At 37.1% G+C, this 13,701-nt stretch overlaps 1 protein-coding gene across 1 annotated transcript in view; it reads left to right on the top strand.

The window, feature by feature from the left end:
- Positions 1-5,230: 5,230 nt before the first annotated feature.
- LOC149944394 (venom allergen 5-like) overlaps positions 5,231-13,701 on the top strand; it is a 32,167-nt gene continuing 23,696 nt past the window's right edge. The window contains exons 1-3 of the mRNA XM_090175672.1: positions 5,231-5,305; positions 5,769-6,029; positions 7,743-7,818. Of these exons, the coding sequence (XP_090031798.1) occupies positions 5,769-6,029; positions 7,743-7,818 (337 nt within the window). The 5' untranslated portion in view covers positions 5,231-5,305. The remainder of the gene's footprint in view (positions 5,306-5,768; positions 6,030-7,742; positions 7,819-13,701) is intronic.

The following is a 13,701-nucleotide window of genomic DNA, read 5'->3' as shown; positions in this document are numbered from 1 at the left end:
TGTTGGTCTGGTTTTTAACTGGGTCGTCATTACTTCGTAATTTATTTTAGACGTTTTTTCGACTGATTAAGATGTTTAATGCAGTTCATCAATTGGGTTCTTTTGTTTTATTTATAAAGAGCCCTAACTATTCCTTCTACGGTCATTTATTGATATACGAGCTGTCGTTTAGTTAAGTGGTGTTCTGTGCTTTGTGAATGGTAAGTTTTTCGCTTCTTGTTAATACATTTTTATTGGTGTGGATATATGAACATCTACGATACCTTATGTAGTCATTGATTTCCTGGGTGCGCGAGTCATTATATGATATTGGAAATTGAACGGTATTGGTCTTTTTGATGCGGTATGTGTCACAACGTCAACAGGAAGTCTACGAGTCGTCGACTACCAGATGTCGAATATAGATATTCTACGGTATCTTCATCGAGGGCGAGTGTTGAAATAAAATGATCAAGTATTTCGTAAGCGAGAAAAATACAAATACCATTTGTAGATATTTCTTTCATTAAAAATTGCTTCGTATTATATTTAACTGATAAACTTGTTCTGTAAATAGGGTTAAATTCAATTGTGCATTGTTTTAGTACGTCTAACTTGCTGTTGTAACTACTTAATTTGTATTATTCTGAATAAATTAAACTCGGTTGTTTCATCTCAATTATTTTAATTAAAATTTTATACCGGGTGGGATTGAACCGGTATCACGTTTTAGTAAATAGCTCGATAAATTAATACCACTAGGGAAAATTCTTCCGAGGAGAGGTATATTTTGGCTTTCCAACTTGTATTCAATTTAAATTACACATCCACGGTTTTTTGCAGGAAATTTGTGTAAAATGAAAAATTAATACGGTCTCCAGCAAATGAAGGTACACCTATGATTTTTATGTCATAGATAAAGCATATTTTATTAACTAAATAATCACAAGCATAAAAAGTTTCAAAATGGCGCCCCCCTTTATAGAATTAATAAAATTCTATTGAACGAAGATTCAAAATTATCACTGGTTGAAGGAACAATTGGTCATTAAAGATAGGAGTGTTTTGGCAACCCCCTACGTGATAGCCGGCTGAATATAAAGCCCCATAACCCGGATCGGTACGGCTCTGTGAAAATGAAGCTACTGTGATGGTACAGAATGGATTGAATACTCTGAGAGCAACGATGGGAAAATCTAGATATTCCGCAAATTAACTGATCCATATACAATAGAGTGCCGTAAGGATTACATCCGCAAGACTAGTATTAATGCTTTAAAAGGAAACTCGATATTCAGCAAAAATGATGGATAAAAAGGCGGCAAACTGTATGTCGTATCAAATTCCAGTAACTGCGAAGGAGAGCGGCGGTCGCGTTTTTAGTAAAGGAAACCTCTTAATAGACGGTAAAATAAATTCCAACGGCTTCCCAGCCTCGGAAGGGTTTTTGAATTTGGGGGTAGGAAAAAAGGGGAAACGTTTCGTGACAGCATGGCTGCCAGCCTCCCCACTTCGCGACTTTGATTGTCACTGAAGTCATTTCAATCGTTTTTCTCGTCTATTACGATTGATCTCAATTAATAATTTGTATTTTAATTTAAAGAATTCAAGTTATAGGTAAATTTACAGTTAAACAACCATTTGGTCTAGCTTTTATTCCCGAAATATAATGGTCAGTTTACTTAGATGGCGCCACGTGCTCTACGAAGAATTATGATTTAGATATTTGTTACTCGGCGACAGTTAAAAATTGGTCTCTGCGCATGCTCCAATACCAACCAATCCGGTGTTCCCTCCCTGGCTAGTGTCCAGTTTTTAAGTGGCAATGACGGTTTAAAATTCCACCCCATTTATTTTACCGTCTATTGTAAAACGCGTTTCAGGTACAACGCTCAAACGGCGACTGCGCTAAAACAATGGCTCATATCGAAATTTTCCATAGTAGCGTTTTTGTAGAAAATAGCCGGGTTCTAAATTTCGTAATTGGATTTTCCCATCGTTTCTCTCAATTTCCCGCCATAAAAAATTCTTATCACTGCCAATGATGGGGACTTTTGACACTATATATATTTTGACCAGGAATCCATACCTGTACGTGGAATGCTTAACGCGGCAGATTTTCACCTCGATGTGGCTGACGTTTTTTTTTGACATCATTATATTAACTTAACAAACAGGGGAGCGCGTTTAGTCAATTTTTTATCTCGTAGGCGTGGCCAAAGCCGTCAGACTTATCTTACCATACGCGATACGGCAGTGTAAGCATTCCAAGTAGAGGTATGGTTCCTGTTATGACTAAATGAAGCTACCAGCAAAAATTCATTCTTTGTTTTTCTCATTTATGAAACATGTACCAATTCTAAATAACATTATCTTTGTGAAAGATATTATTTTGGTGAAAATTGTACAGTTAAATATACCTCTTAATACGTAATATACCTAAATAAAGAACATAGAACGACTGTTGTACAATAAACTTTAAAACTTTATTAAAAAGCTATGCTACGGCCGTTTCGGCGCTAAAACTGGCGTCGTCGTCAGGCAAAACTAATCTAGATACAATTTTTGGCCGAGAGTTATTGAGAGAAAACAGAGTAAACACGGTTCGAGTGTAGGCACAAGAATAACAACAATACATTTTATACAAAAGCAATATTCCCCTGGTTAAGTAACTGTACATAGTGCATAGCAATCTCTTGGGCGGGGCCATCAATGTTGTTAATAAGTCGATTAGCAATTTTTAATTTCACAATTTCTATAGACTCTCTAATGTTCAATTTTATTGGGTTGTTTTCTTTGGAGATTAGTTTTGCATTATTGGTGTCTATAGTGTGTGAAACCCCCCGAACATGTTCAACAATGGCTTTGGGCTTTTTTAATCTAAGATCCGATATTGTATTCCTTTAATCTGGCTGATAGGCAACGTTTAGTTTGGCCTACGTAGCCCATTGAGCAACTGCATGATAGTAAGTAGATTCCTTTTCTACTGTGTCTTTTCTAGTTGCCAAATAATTTCCGATCTTGTTAATGGGTTTGAAAATCGGTTTTACGTGATTATTTTTTTTTTTACACAGGTGGCCTATTTTTTCTGTGAGTTTGCTATAGGGTAATATTATGAAGTTGTTCTTCTTATCAAACGGTTTGAGCTTGGTGTGGTTCAAGGTTTCGGCTTTATTTTGTACAAAATAAATGATCTTATTGATGAAATTTAAATCAAAACCCCTATTAAGTGCTACCATTCTAATGAAATTAATTTCGTGGTTATATTCCATTTTTTCGCTACAAATGTTAAACGCTCTTTCGACGTATGAGAGAAACGCAGATTTTTTCTGAGAGAAGGGATGTGTGGATTTGTAGTGTGGTGGTGCTACAATCGCAAAAGGTTTTCTAAAGACGGTCGTGGTAAACGATGTGTCATTCTTCTGAATTAGAGTATCTAAGAATGGAATTTTACCCCCTAACTCCACTTCTACTGTGAATTTTATATTAAGGTTTTGTAAGTTTAAGTAGTCGAGGAATACATTTAAATCGCTTACACTATGTTTCCATTTAGCTAGAACATCGTCCACATATCGCCTCCAGAAAACCACCTCAAACGGAGAATTATTTAGGGCTTTAGTTTCTAGGTTATTCATAAATAACTCACAAAGAAAAGGGGAGAGGCTCGAACCCATTGCTAGGCCCTGGTTCTGCGTATAGAATATTCCCTTCACTTGAAAAAACGTTTTCGACACCACTAGATTAGTTAACATTAAAATTTCATCTATCTCGAGTTCATTGATTCTTTCCTCCCTCAGTCTTAATTTGAACACTTCCAGTGCTTGGTCAACCGGAACTGACGTAAAGAGCGAAACTACATCAAACGATACTAATGTATCGTTGCAATTTATACCCGATTTCTTTAGATCTTGTATAAGTTCTTTAGAATTTTTTACAGTATATTTATGTTTATTTACTAAATATCCGAAGCGTTTGACGATGTATTTTGCTATGCGTTCCGATGAAGAGTTGATGTTCGGGACAATCGGTCTAAAATTTAGTACTTCTTTGTGTATTTTTGGCGATAGGTAGAATCTGGGGGCTATATACTTGGAGGGTATTAGCACTTCCTGTTCTTTGTTGTTTAGGTGTAGGCAACTTTTCACCGTACTCTTAACTTTGTTGTGAAAACTATTTATAGGGTTGCTCTTTAGCTTGCTATACGTATCGTCATTTAGAGTTTCGTCAACCGCTTCATAATATTACCCTATAGCAAACTCACAGAAAAAATAGGCCACCTGTGTAAAAAAAAAATAATAATCACGTAAAACCGATTTTCAAACCCATTAACAAGATCGGAAATTATTTGGCAACTAGAAAAGACACAGTAGAAAAGGCTGACCAGAGTGGAATCTACTTTCTATCATGCAGTTGCTCAATGGGCTACGTAGGCCAAACTAAACGTTGCCTATCAGCCAGATTAAAGGAACACAATGCGGATCGTAGATTAAAAAGGCCCAAAGCCATGGTTGAACATGTTCGGGGGGTTTCACACACTATAGACACCAATAATGCAAAACTAATCTCCAAAGAAAACAACCCAATAAAATTGAACATTAGAGAGTCTATAGAAATTGTGAAATTAAAAATTGCTAATCAACTTATTAACAACATTGATGGCCCCGCCCAGGAGATTGCTATGCACTATGTACATTTACTTAACCAGGGGAATATTGCTTTTGTATAAAATGTAATGTTGTTATTCTTGTGTCTACACTCGAACCGTGTTTACTCTGTTTTCTCTAAATAACTCTTGGCCAAAAATTGTATATAGATTAGTTTTGCCTGACGACGACGCCAGTTTTAGCGCCGAAACGGCCGTAGCATAGCTTTTTAATAAAGTTTTAAACTTTATTGTACAACAGTGGTTCTCTGTTCTTTATTTAGTTATAACATGTACAAGTTAGTCCTAAAAACATATTCAGCTTAATATACCTCTTAAATCTAACTATACACACATCTATCGATGACATCTTTATTGAAGGCTGAATATCTTAAAACCTTTTGTTTAATTAGCATCACATTGCAAAGTCATATTTTTTTGGGAAATGGTTCCATACTGTATTTCTTTAGCACGATTTTTTTAAACATTATGAAATTTGATCTTTAATAGTAGAAATAAACGTGATTTATGTGAATTTTTATCATTTCTCACAAACAACAGTTTCAAAGTGCAATTGTAAATTTACAGTCAAGGAAAGAATACAAGTTCCTAAACACGGGATTCCAAATTATTTTATACGTGTCTTATTACGGAATATTGTCGACATCCAACTCCGAAATTAACGTAAGTTATCTGTATAATTGGAATTTATATTTCAAACGTTAACCGTTCAAAATTAGAAATTCAAAATATGATCCAATGTATTGGTTGCCCATTTTCTTTCTTGTTGCGATTATTAAAGTGTTTTGTTTTACGCCATGTTTATTAATTCCTTGTATATCATTTAAATTTATGATCGTGGAAAGTGTCTATCCACATGAAATTGGTAAATTTACGGTATATAAATTCTCTAAAATGGCTCAAATTTGCCATATCTGATAAATTTACGTAAACCAGTTCTTAATTACCGACATATCTTTAAAAACTTTAGAGCCGTGGTCACGCGATAGAGTGAAATCAGTTTTCATATCAAAGTGCTCTCAATTTGATTGGTCAAACTGGCATCCCAAACGTCTTAGGCTCGGTTTTATTGTCGTGTGTGACCGTGGCTTTATAATAATAACGATAAATGTAACGAATATTTCAGATGTTCAAAGAAGAACAACCTCTCCGGCTTTCTTCAACGCTTCACTATATATTTAGTATTTTAATAATATTGTTAATTAGTAACTGCGCTAAAAGCGCCCAATGTAAAAATAAATTTAAGCTTGAACAGATGAGCGAATTGACGGAAGTCGAAATAGATGAAATTGTTAATAAGCACAACAGTTTTCGCAAAAAAATTGCTGGTGGAAAGGTGAAGGGCAAGGATGGAATGCTGAAGATATCCACTCATATGGAAACAATAGTTAGTATCTAGTATTGGCTAGTACTTGCGATAATAAAATGAATTTATAATTATAACCAATTATAAACAATTTTAAACCAATTTTATAAATTCCCAGTTAAAAGAGCCAACCTTTTGCAAAGATTTTTTGGCGTATTCATTCTGACTAATTTTAGTTATTTTTTTAAGTGTCAGGTCGATTTTTCATGTGTAGCTATGGTAACCTACGTTAAGAGAGTATTTTCAGAATAAAGTACTATTATAAATGAACAGCTCAGGCATTTAAGATTTTGTTATTTAACTGTAAACAATGGCTTGATTAAACACTTCACCGATAAATCAGTGAGGTTTCGCACTAATATTTAACAAATTAAATAGCTATGTTACCTCTGGTACAAAATAAATCTGAAAACACCTTCTTTCCATTTCTCTTAACAGTGGCGTATGAATGGAGGAGGGGTACGATGCACCATTCTTGAAATTGGAAAGGAGCGCCAAATTGTTTTAGAAGGGGTGCAAAACGCCTATTGATTAGGGGGCCCCCAAATTTAGCATTCAAGCTGTACCCCACTTAATCCTAAACGTTCCTTCCCCGCCTGTCTCTTAAAAGGAGAAAACACACGCTGAGGGATTAATATAATGGCCTTTTTTGTGATAATCTTTTGCTATACTAGGGACCGTCATTTCTGACAGGAGAGCACCATTGTTTCTTGCTTTCCAGAGGGGAATAGAGTAGGACTTCCGATGGTAGACAACGAATATGTTTTGTCACTAAAATACCTCATCTTAATGGGGTGGAAGAGTGGTTAGCACTTTCGCTGTGTAGGAAGAGCAGCTTGTGGATGAAAACTCAGAAGAACTCCTTCCTTTTTGAGTTTGAAAGTTATCTCTTCACTGGTTAAAGAGGTTTTCCCCCGATTTCCTCGGTTTTCCCATTCTACAAAAACTTGCTGTGGTTAACGGAAATAGTGAATGTATGGAGCTGTTGGTTCGCGTGTCATGAAGGTCTTTCCATCACACTTGTACGCATTGTAACTCAGCCACCTAACTTAAGGGCCTAAGGGGGTGCCTTGTGTATTAGCGTAACTAATTATAATTAGCCGTTAATGTGAAACATCAGTAGGGGTCTTTATTTATACTACTTTGTCTAAAAATTTGAATGCATGCGCCTTTTTCGCGGTCGTTCCTTCGAGCTTAGTGAGAGATAATTCGTTCAACGACGATTTTGCTAATTAACTCACTGCGTAAACTTGCAGAAAACTCCACAGTTTATTAGAGTCCAGATTCAGCTGAGTTTAAATTTGAAATTAAATTATTGGCCCCCTCAAAACTACTCCTATTTTCATTAAAAAATTATAAATAATAAAAGGGAGAACAATTTCGTGTTCTGTTTGATCTTACGACGTTAGTAATAAATCTTTTGCATTTTCACAGCTATGATTGCTGATACATAAACTAGACAAATCTTCAAATAGGGTAATGGCAGTTTGTGGCTTAAGCCATCACTTTGATCTTGGTTTACAATTTTTAATCTATAAGAAAAGCATTTGTAAATTTCTACGAGGCATATATATAGTATCAAGTCACTATGACCGGCATATGCCAAAGCTATTGAGATCTTTGATTCCGTATAATGTTTAAAAATGTAGAAGACAAAGCGCCTTGATTCACAATAAGAAAGATATTAAAAAAATTAAACTGTCCATTTTATTATGTCTCATTTCTTTTCCACAGAAATGGAACGACGAATTGGCCAGGTCCGCTCAAAATTTTGCCAATCGATGCATCTACATGAAAAAAGAAACAAATGGTAAGGATTATTTCATTTAAAGTTTAGGATTGCCCTTTCAAGGAATGTTTAAAGTATTCGTAATAAACTTAATGCTCAAACTCTTTATACTAAAACGAAACAATAAAATGTGTTTGGATGTTTTTGGAAAGCAAATGTTTAATACAGAACTTTGAGCAATGCTGGGGCAACGGCCCCAAAGCGGGCTCCTAAATTTCCTATAAAATTGTAAGCTGGTTTTGGTGAGGGGCTGATCACTATCCGAAATCGGTGTACATGCCTGTAGCTTTGACTGTACTAAATTTATTACGGAAATAATTACAGACTTTGCACTATTCACTGTATTCGGTGTACAGAATTTAAGGAAGTGATTAGCCCCTCGGGTATTGGTTAAGTGCGCCAAAATTTGGCAGTGTTCAACGAGAGATAAAATATGATGTAACGAAATGCCAATTTTGGTATTCATTTTTAAATACGAGTAGTAGGTTCGATAAAAGATAAATGTTAAGTTAAATCTCTAATATTTTCATCTTCTTACACTTTTTTAAGCTTTTTCCGATAACTTTTATTTATCTAGACCTTAAAATTTATTTATTTTTCTGTAAAACATCGCATAGAATTTACTACAGTAAAAACATCGTCGTGGATTACCATTTCTTAAACTTGGTCTATCAAGTTTAAGATAAATAATACAAACCTATATGTTAGACACCGTAATAGACTTAATATAAATAGCATCTTATCCCGCCAGAGTTCATAGCTCATTGTGGCGCCATCTATTGGCGATAGCATGTACTACATAAAAATTATTTATTAAAATATTTTAAAATGATATAATTAAATCTAAAACTGAATGACATGACATTTAAAATTAATTTAATAATCGGTCTGTTTTATATAGTTTACAGATGTCATTGCGGTTGACATTTGGATGACCCTTACGTATTAACCTTTGGGTTGTCTGCTGCGATTGATTCCAAATACAACTGACACGATATTTTTGTAAAATTGGGTTGCTTTCAAGTTTCAACCAAAAAATATTATTTTTCTTATGTCTTAACTTTGTATTGAAACTTAGTAATAAACTATGTAGATAGAATACACGCGGCCACATCTATCTCGTTTCTACTGAGCGCAAATGTGGGCGCTGCAATCGGAAAAATCCTTTTCCCCATTTCACCACCATTTTCCCGTGGTTAATACTCTTCTCACACGGGAGTGTCCATACTTAAGTTAGGAAGAAATTGGCATTTATATTACGTCTATGGCGGTGTTTAACTTAAAAGGTTTTATTATTTTATCATGGTTAAAGCTGATAGCACCTTAGAATAAGAAATAAGGGACGGTACAGTTATAAGGGAGCTAAGTAAGCTAAGCAACTCCACCGCTAAGGTGGCGGCTTTCAGTAACAAGTTTACTGAAACCAATCTTAGGGATAAAGCTTCAAAATAAGAAATTTTATGTCAACTCCTTATTACAGGGTTCCTTTAATTAAATATAGTAATCTAACGAATAATAAACCTGCTATTACAAAAGCTTTACATATATCTCTTAACTCTGTATGTAGGGATCACGTGACACAGAGTGGGTGTATTTCACAATTTTTACTCGAGAGGTTGATGATAATAATAAGAGAGGCTAATACCCAAGACCCCACCTTAGACCGAAGTCATCGAGAGACGTTTAATGCATTTAATCATAGCCGTCTGTATTATAGAAGGCCAGGAAATCTCGGTAGCTAAAAATATATTTCCTGACATCACGCTAGGTGGTACTTATTAGAGAAGAAAACCTTTGTTGACGTCATTTATTTTTTCCTCCACACTCCACAGTGAGCATCTGCTAAGTAGGCGCTTAGGCTTAGGTGTGCAATTTTTATAAACATTAATTACTATAACAGATGTAAGTTCCATTTGTAATAACTATTTTCATGAAATCATATTTATATATTTCTTATTGGAGATTAATCCAAGATATTTTCTTAATTTGTTTTGTAAACAGATAAATGCTAAGTTAAGTCTTCGTCCTCAATGGTTTTTCCTCCCACATCCAGCCTGTCGCGTGATTCTTCTTATTTCAATAGGATAACAAATTTCGTTATAAATAATTGCACGTCCAAAAGAAGAAATAAACCAGTTGGCAAGCCAAAATATACCTCTCCTCGGAAGAGTTTCTAATTTTCAGTGAAGCGTAACATGTGGTAGGAAGGCTTGGGTTCGAATCCCACCCGATACTAACGCAAATTTAAAAAAAACAAGTTGGCAAGCCAAAATATACCTCTCCTCGGAAGAATTGTCCCTAGTGGTATTAATTTCTCGAGATAACCCTTAAAGATATATCTCCGCAATTTAGAGTTATTTGTTAAAAATATTAACCCATTTCTATCCCGCCCGGTATAAAATTTTAATTATAATTAATTGAGACGAAACGACCAATTTTAATTTATTCAGAATATCATAAGTTAAGTAGTTACAACAGTAAGTTAGACGTACTATAACAATGCACAATTGAATTAAACCCTTTTACAGAACAAGTTTATCAGTTAAATATAATATGAAGCAAATTTTAATGAAAGAAATATCTACAGAGGCTTTTTGGAATTACTCGCTTACGAAATACTTGCCGCATCTTTAACGCTCATTTTATTTCAACACTCGCCCTTGATGAAGATACCGTAGATATCTGGTAGTGGACGACTCGTTCACTTCCTGTTGACGTTGTGACGCATACCACATGAAAAAGACCAATGCCGTCCAATTTCCAATATCATATAATGACTCGCACACCCAAGAAATCATTGACTGCGTTAGAAATCGTAGATATCCAAATATCCACACCAAATGTATTTACAAGAAGCAAAAACCTTACCATCAACAAAGCACAGAGAGCCACTTGACAAACCGCCAGCTCTTAAAGCAATTAACGTTAAATTATCTCCTTTGAATTAACAGAACTATATATAGGTCGTTAAGAAAGTGGACCACCCACAGGGTCTACCCTTTAACCCTCTAATCTCGGCTGACTGCGCTAAAACAAGATTTAACCTTTAAAAAATACCAGATTAGGCCTTCATAAATTCATTAATAAAAAAAGACTTTATTACCTATTATGCTTACGATGCCTGTCTTAATTTCAGTGAATCTAAGCAGCTATCGGTGGTTCTGTGGTAGAGCGCTCGACTGCCAAGCCGAATGGTCTGGGTTCGAAACCTGGGTGGCGCATTTGTTTTTAATCAATAGAGAAACGCTAAATTAGAATTTCTTCGATGCAATAATTTCAATTTCAATTCTATTTCAATTAAACCAAAATTTCCTACTCTATTAAATACGCTTCCGATAAAGCTGAAGGTCTAATTTTCAATAAGGCGTAACAAGTGTCGGTGGTTCTGTGGTAGAACGTCCGCCTGTCAATCAGGAGGTCTCGGGTTCAAATCCCGCCCGATGCGATCGCAAATTGATACTAAGACGAATACCGTGTACAACTGGTGGAAACCCTGCCATTGGACGTTGAGAGGTAGCATTACACTCAGCACTCGGTCCGTCCCAAAGTCATTAAGAAGAAGTTGGAGAGAAAACGCCCATATAAACACAACAGACTCAACATGCACAACCATCAGAACACAAACACAACAAATTCAACACTCACAACCTACGCATAAACATTACAAAAACGTAATACACCAAACCGTCACGACGGTGAGCGAAAAAACACCATCCAAACCAAACCGCAAATGCATCCGTTAACGCTCACCGTCACACGGTGGTTTTGCCAACCCTTTGAGAAACTGCGTACCGAAAATGCGAACGCGTTCGCAGTCCTGACAGACAGACAGACCCACCCACAGACCCACCTACAGACCCACCCACAGACCCACCCACAGACCCACCCACAGACCCACCCACAGACCCACCCACAGACCCACCCACAGACCCACCCACAGACCCACCCACAGACCCACCCACAGACCCACCCACAGACCCACCCACAGACCCACCCACAGACCCACCCACAGACCCACAGACAGACACGGTCGTTGTATAACCCCTCCTAGGGGACTTTGTCCCCTCGGAGAGGTAAAAAGTTATACTACACCCAAAGACTAAATGAGGGCAGTTTTGGAAAAAGCTTTTCCCTAATTCCAAGAAACTGCGAATCCAGCGATTTCAAGTAACTGCGTACGCAGTGATTACACTTTGCCCCGAAAATGCGTACGCGATCGCCGCGCGGACAGACCCACACACCGAAAAGGTGATTGTTAAACTTATAACCAGCATCGGGGGTTCTGTGGTAGAACGCCCGCCTGTCAAGAAGGAGGGCTCGAGTTCGAAACCCCCCCGATGCGATTGCAAATTCATATTAAGACTTATACCGTGACCATTTGGTAAAAACCCACCCTTTTGGACGTTGAGAAATTGAACGTAACCCTCAGCACTCGATCCGTCACAATCGTCAAAAATGCGTCACGTACAATCACAAATCGCAAAAGAGAATTATACTACACCCAATGACAACAAAAAGCAGGCGTTTTTGGAAAAACCTTTTCCCTAATTATAAGAAACTGCGTACGCAGCAATTACACTTTGCCCCGAAATTGCGTAGCCCAGACAGACCCACAGACACACACCCCACCCACAAACACGGTGATTGTTAAACATAGTACCCTCGGAGGGGTTAAAAGGTATTCAAGAAAAAATTAAGCAAGATGACATAGTTATCACCGCCAAAAATGGGCCGAAGCCGAGGGGCTGAAGCTATGACCTGTGATTTGAAAGAAGATTCTCGGATTGTGACCTTTTTTCATGGTATTTAAATTTAATATTTTAACGCTAGGTGGTAGACGAATACTAACAATGAACAATTTGTAAAGCATACTCTTAATGGAAATTGGTTAGGTTGGAATAGGTTTATTTGTCACTGAGATATTAGGTCATGGAAATTGACAAGTTAGTAGTAGGTGGCCTTAGCCTTTTCACAACTAATTTAAAAATAAACCTATCTAATTGTAAGGTTTGTATGACTGCTAAAAATGAATGTTTTTTAAACTAACTTTTTTTATTGCTAATAAATTTTGTTAGAAAAAACAATTTCCGAAAGTGTTACAAAAGTTACAAATTTGCCAGTCTTATACTAAATGAGGTTCAATAATTCCACCATCCGCTGCTATACACGTTCGTGCGCGATCAGCATATTTTGAAATGAACCACGGACCATAGCTGGAGCAACGAGTTAGAACGCTGCAATAATTCTCAATCTCAAGCAAATCTTCTTCGCTAGCGATTGGCGACTTATAAACTTCCTCCGTGAAGAATCCTCACAGAAAAAAATCCGGCGGTGTCAAATCTTGGGACCTAGGTAGCCATCGTACTGGACCGTTCCTTCCAACTCAATGGCAAGAGAACTCGGTGTTAAGGAATTGTACCACACCTCTTTGCTGGTGAGGAGGCGCTGGTGAGGATGTCGATCAAAGGTACATGTTCCAACGCTTCTCATTCTGTAGGAAGGCCAAGTAGTTCTCCCCATTAAGCCGATTCGGTAGAAAAAATGGTCTAATAACGTGATCTCCTAGTTGACCAGCCCAGACGTTGAGGCGAAATTGGACCTGATTGCAGTGAGAAAATCCCCAGTGTGGATTTTCATCGCTCCACATGTGGTTGTTCTGTCTGTTAAACGGGCCGTCTCACGAAAATGAGCACTCATCGAGGAGCGAAAGGTGGGGTGGCGGAGTGGTTAGCACTTTCGCCTCGCAGCAAGAGGAGCCAGTTTCGATCCCAGCTTGTGGCACTGGGTGAACACTCGGAACAACTCCTTCTGCGTAGAGTTTGCAAGTTCTCTCCCCACTGGTTTAAGGGGTTTTCCCCCGAGATCTTCGGTTTCCCCTTCCACAAAAACTTGTTGAGGTTAACG

The sequence above is a fragment of the Leiobunum rupestre genome, chromosome 5 (genome assembly GCF_980474605.1).
Source record: "Leiobunum rupestre chromosome 5, qqLeiRupe1.1.hap1, whole genome shotgun sequence".
NCBI classification, from domain to species: Eukaryota; Metazoa; Arthropoda; class Arachnida; order Opiliones; family Sclerosomatidae; genus Leiobunum; species Leiobunum rupestre.
This window is presented reverse-complemented; position numbering and strand designations above follow the sequence as displayed.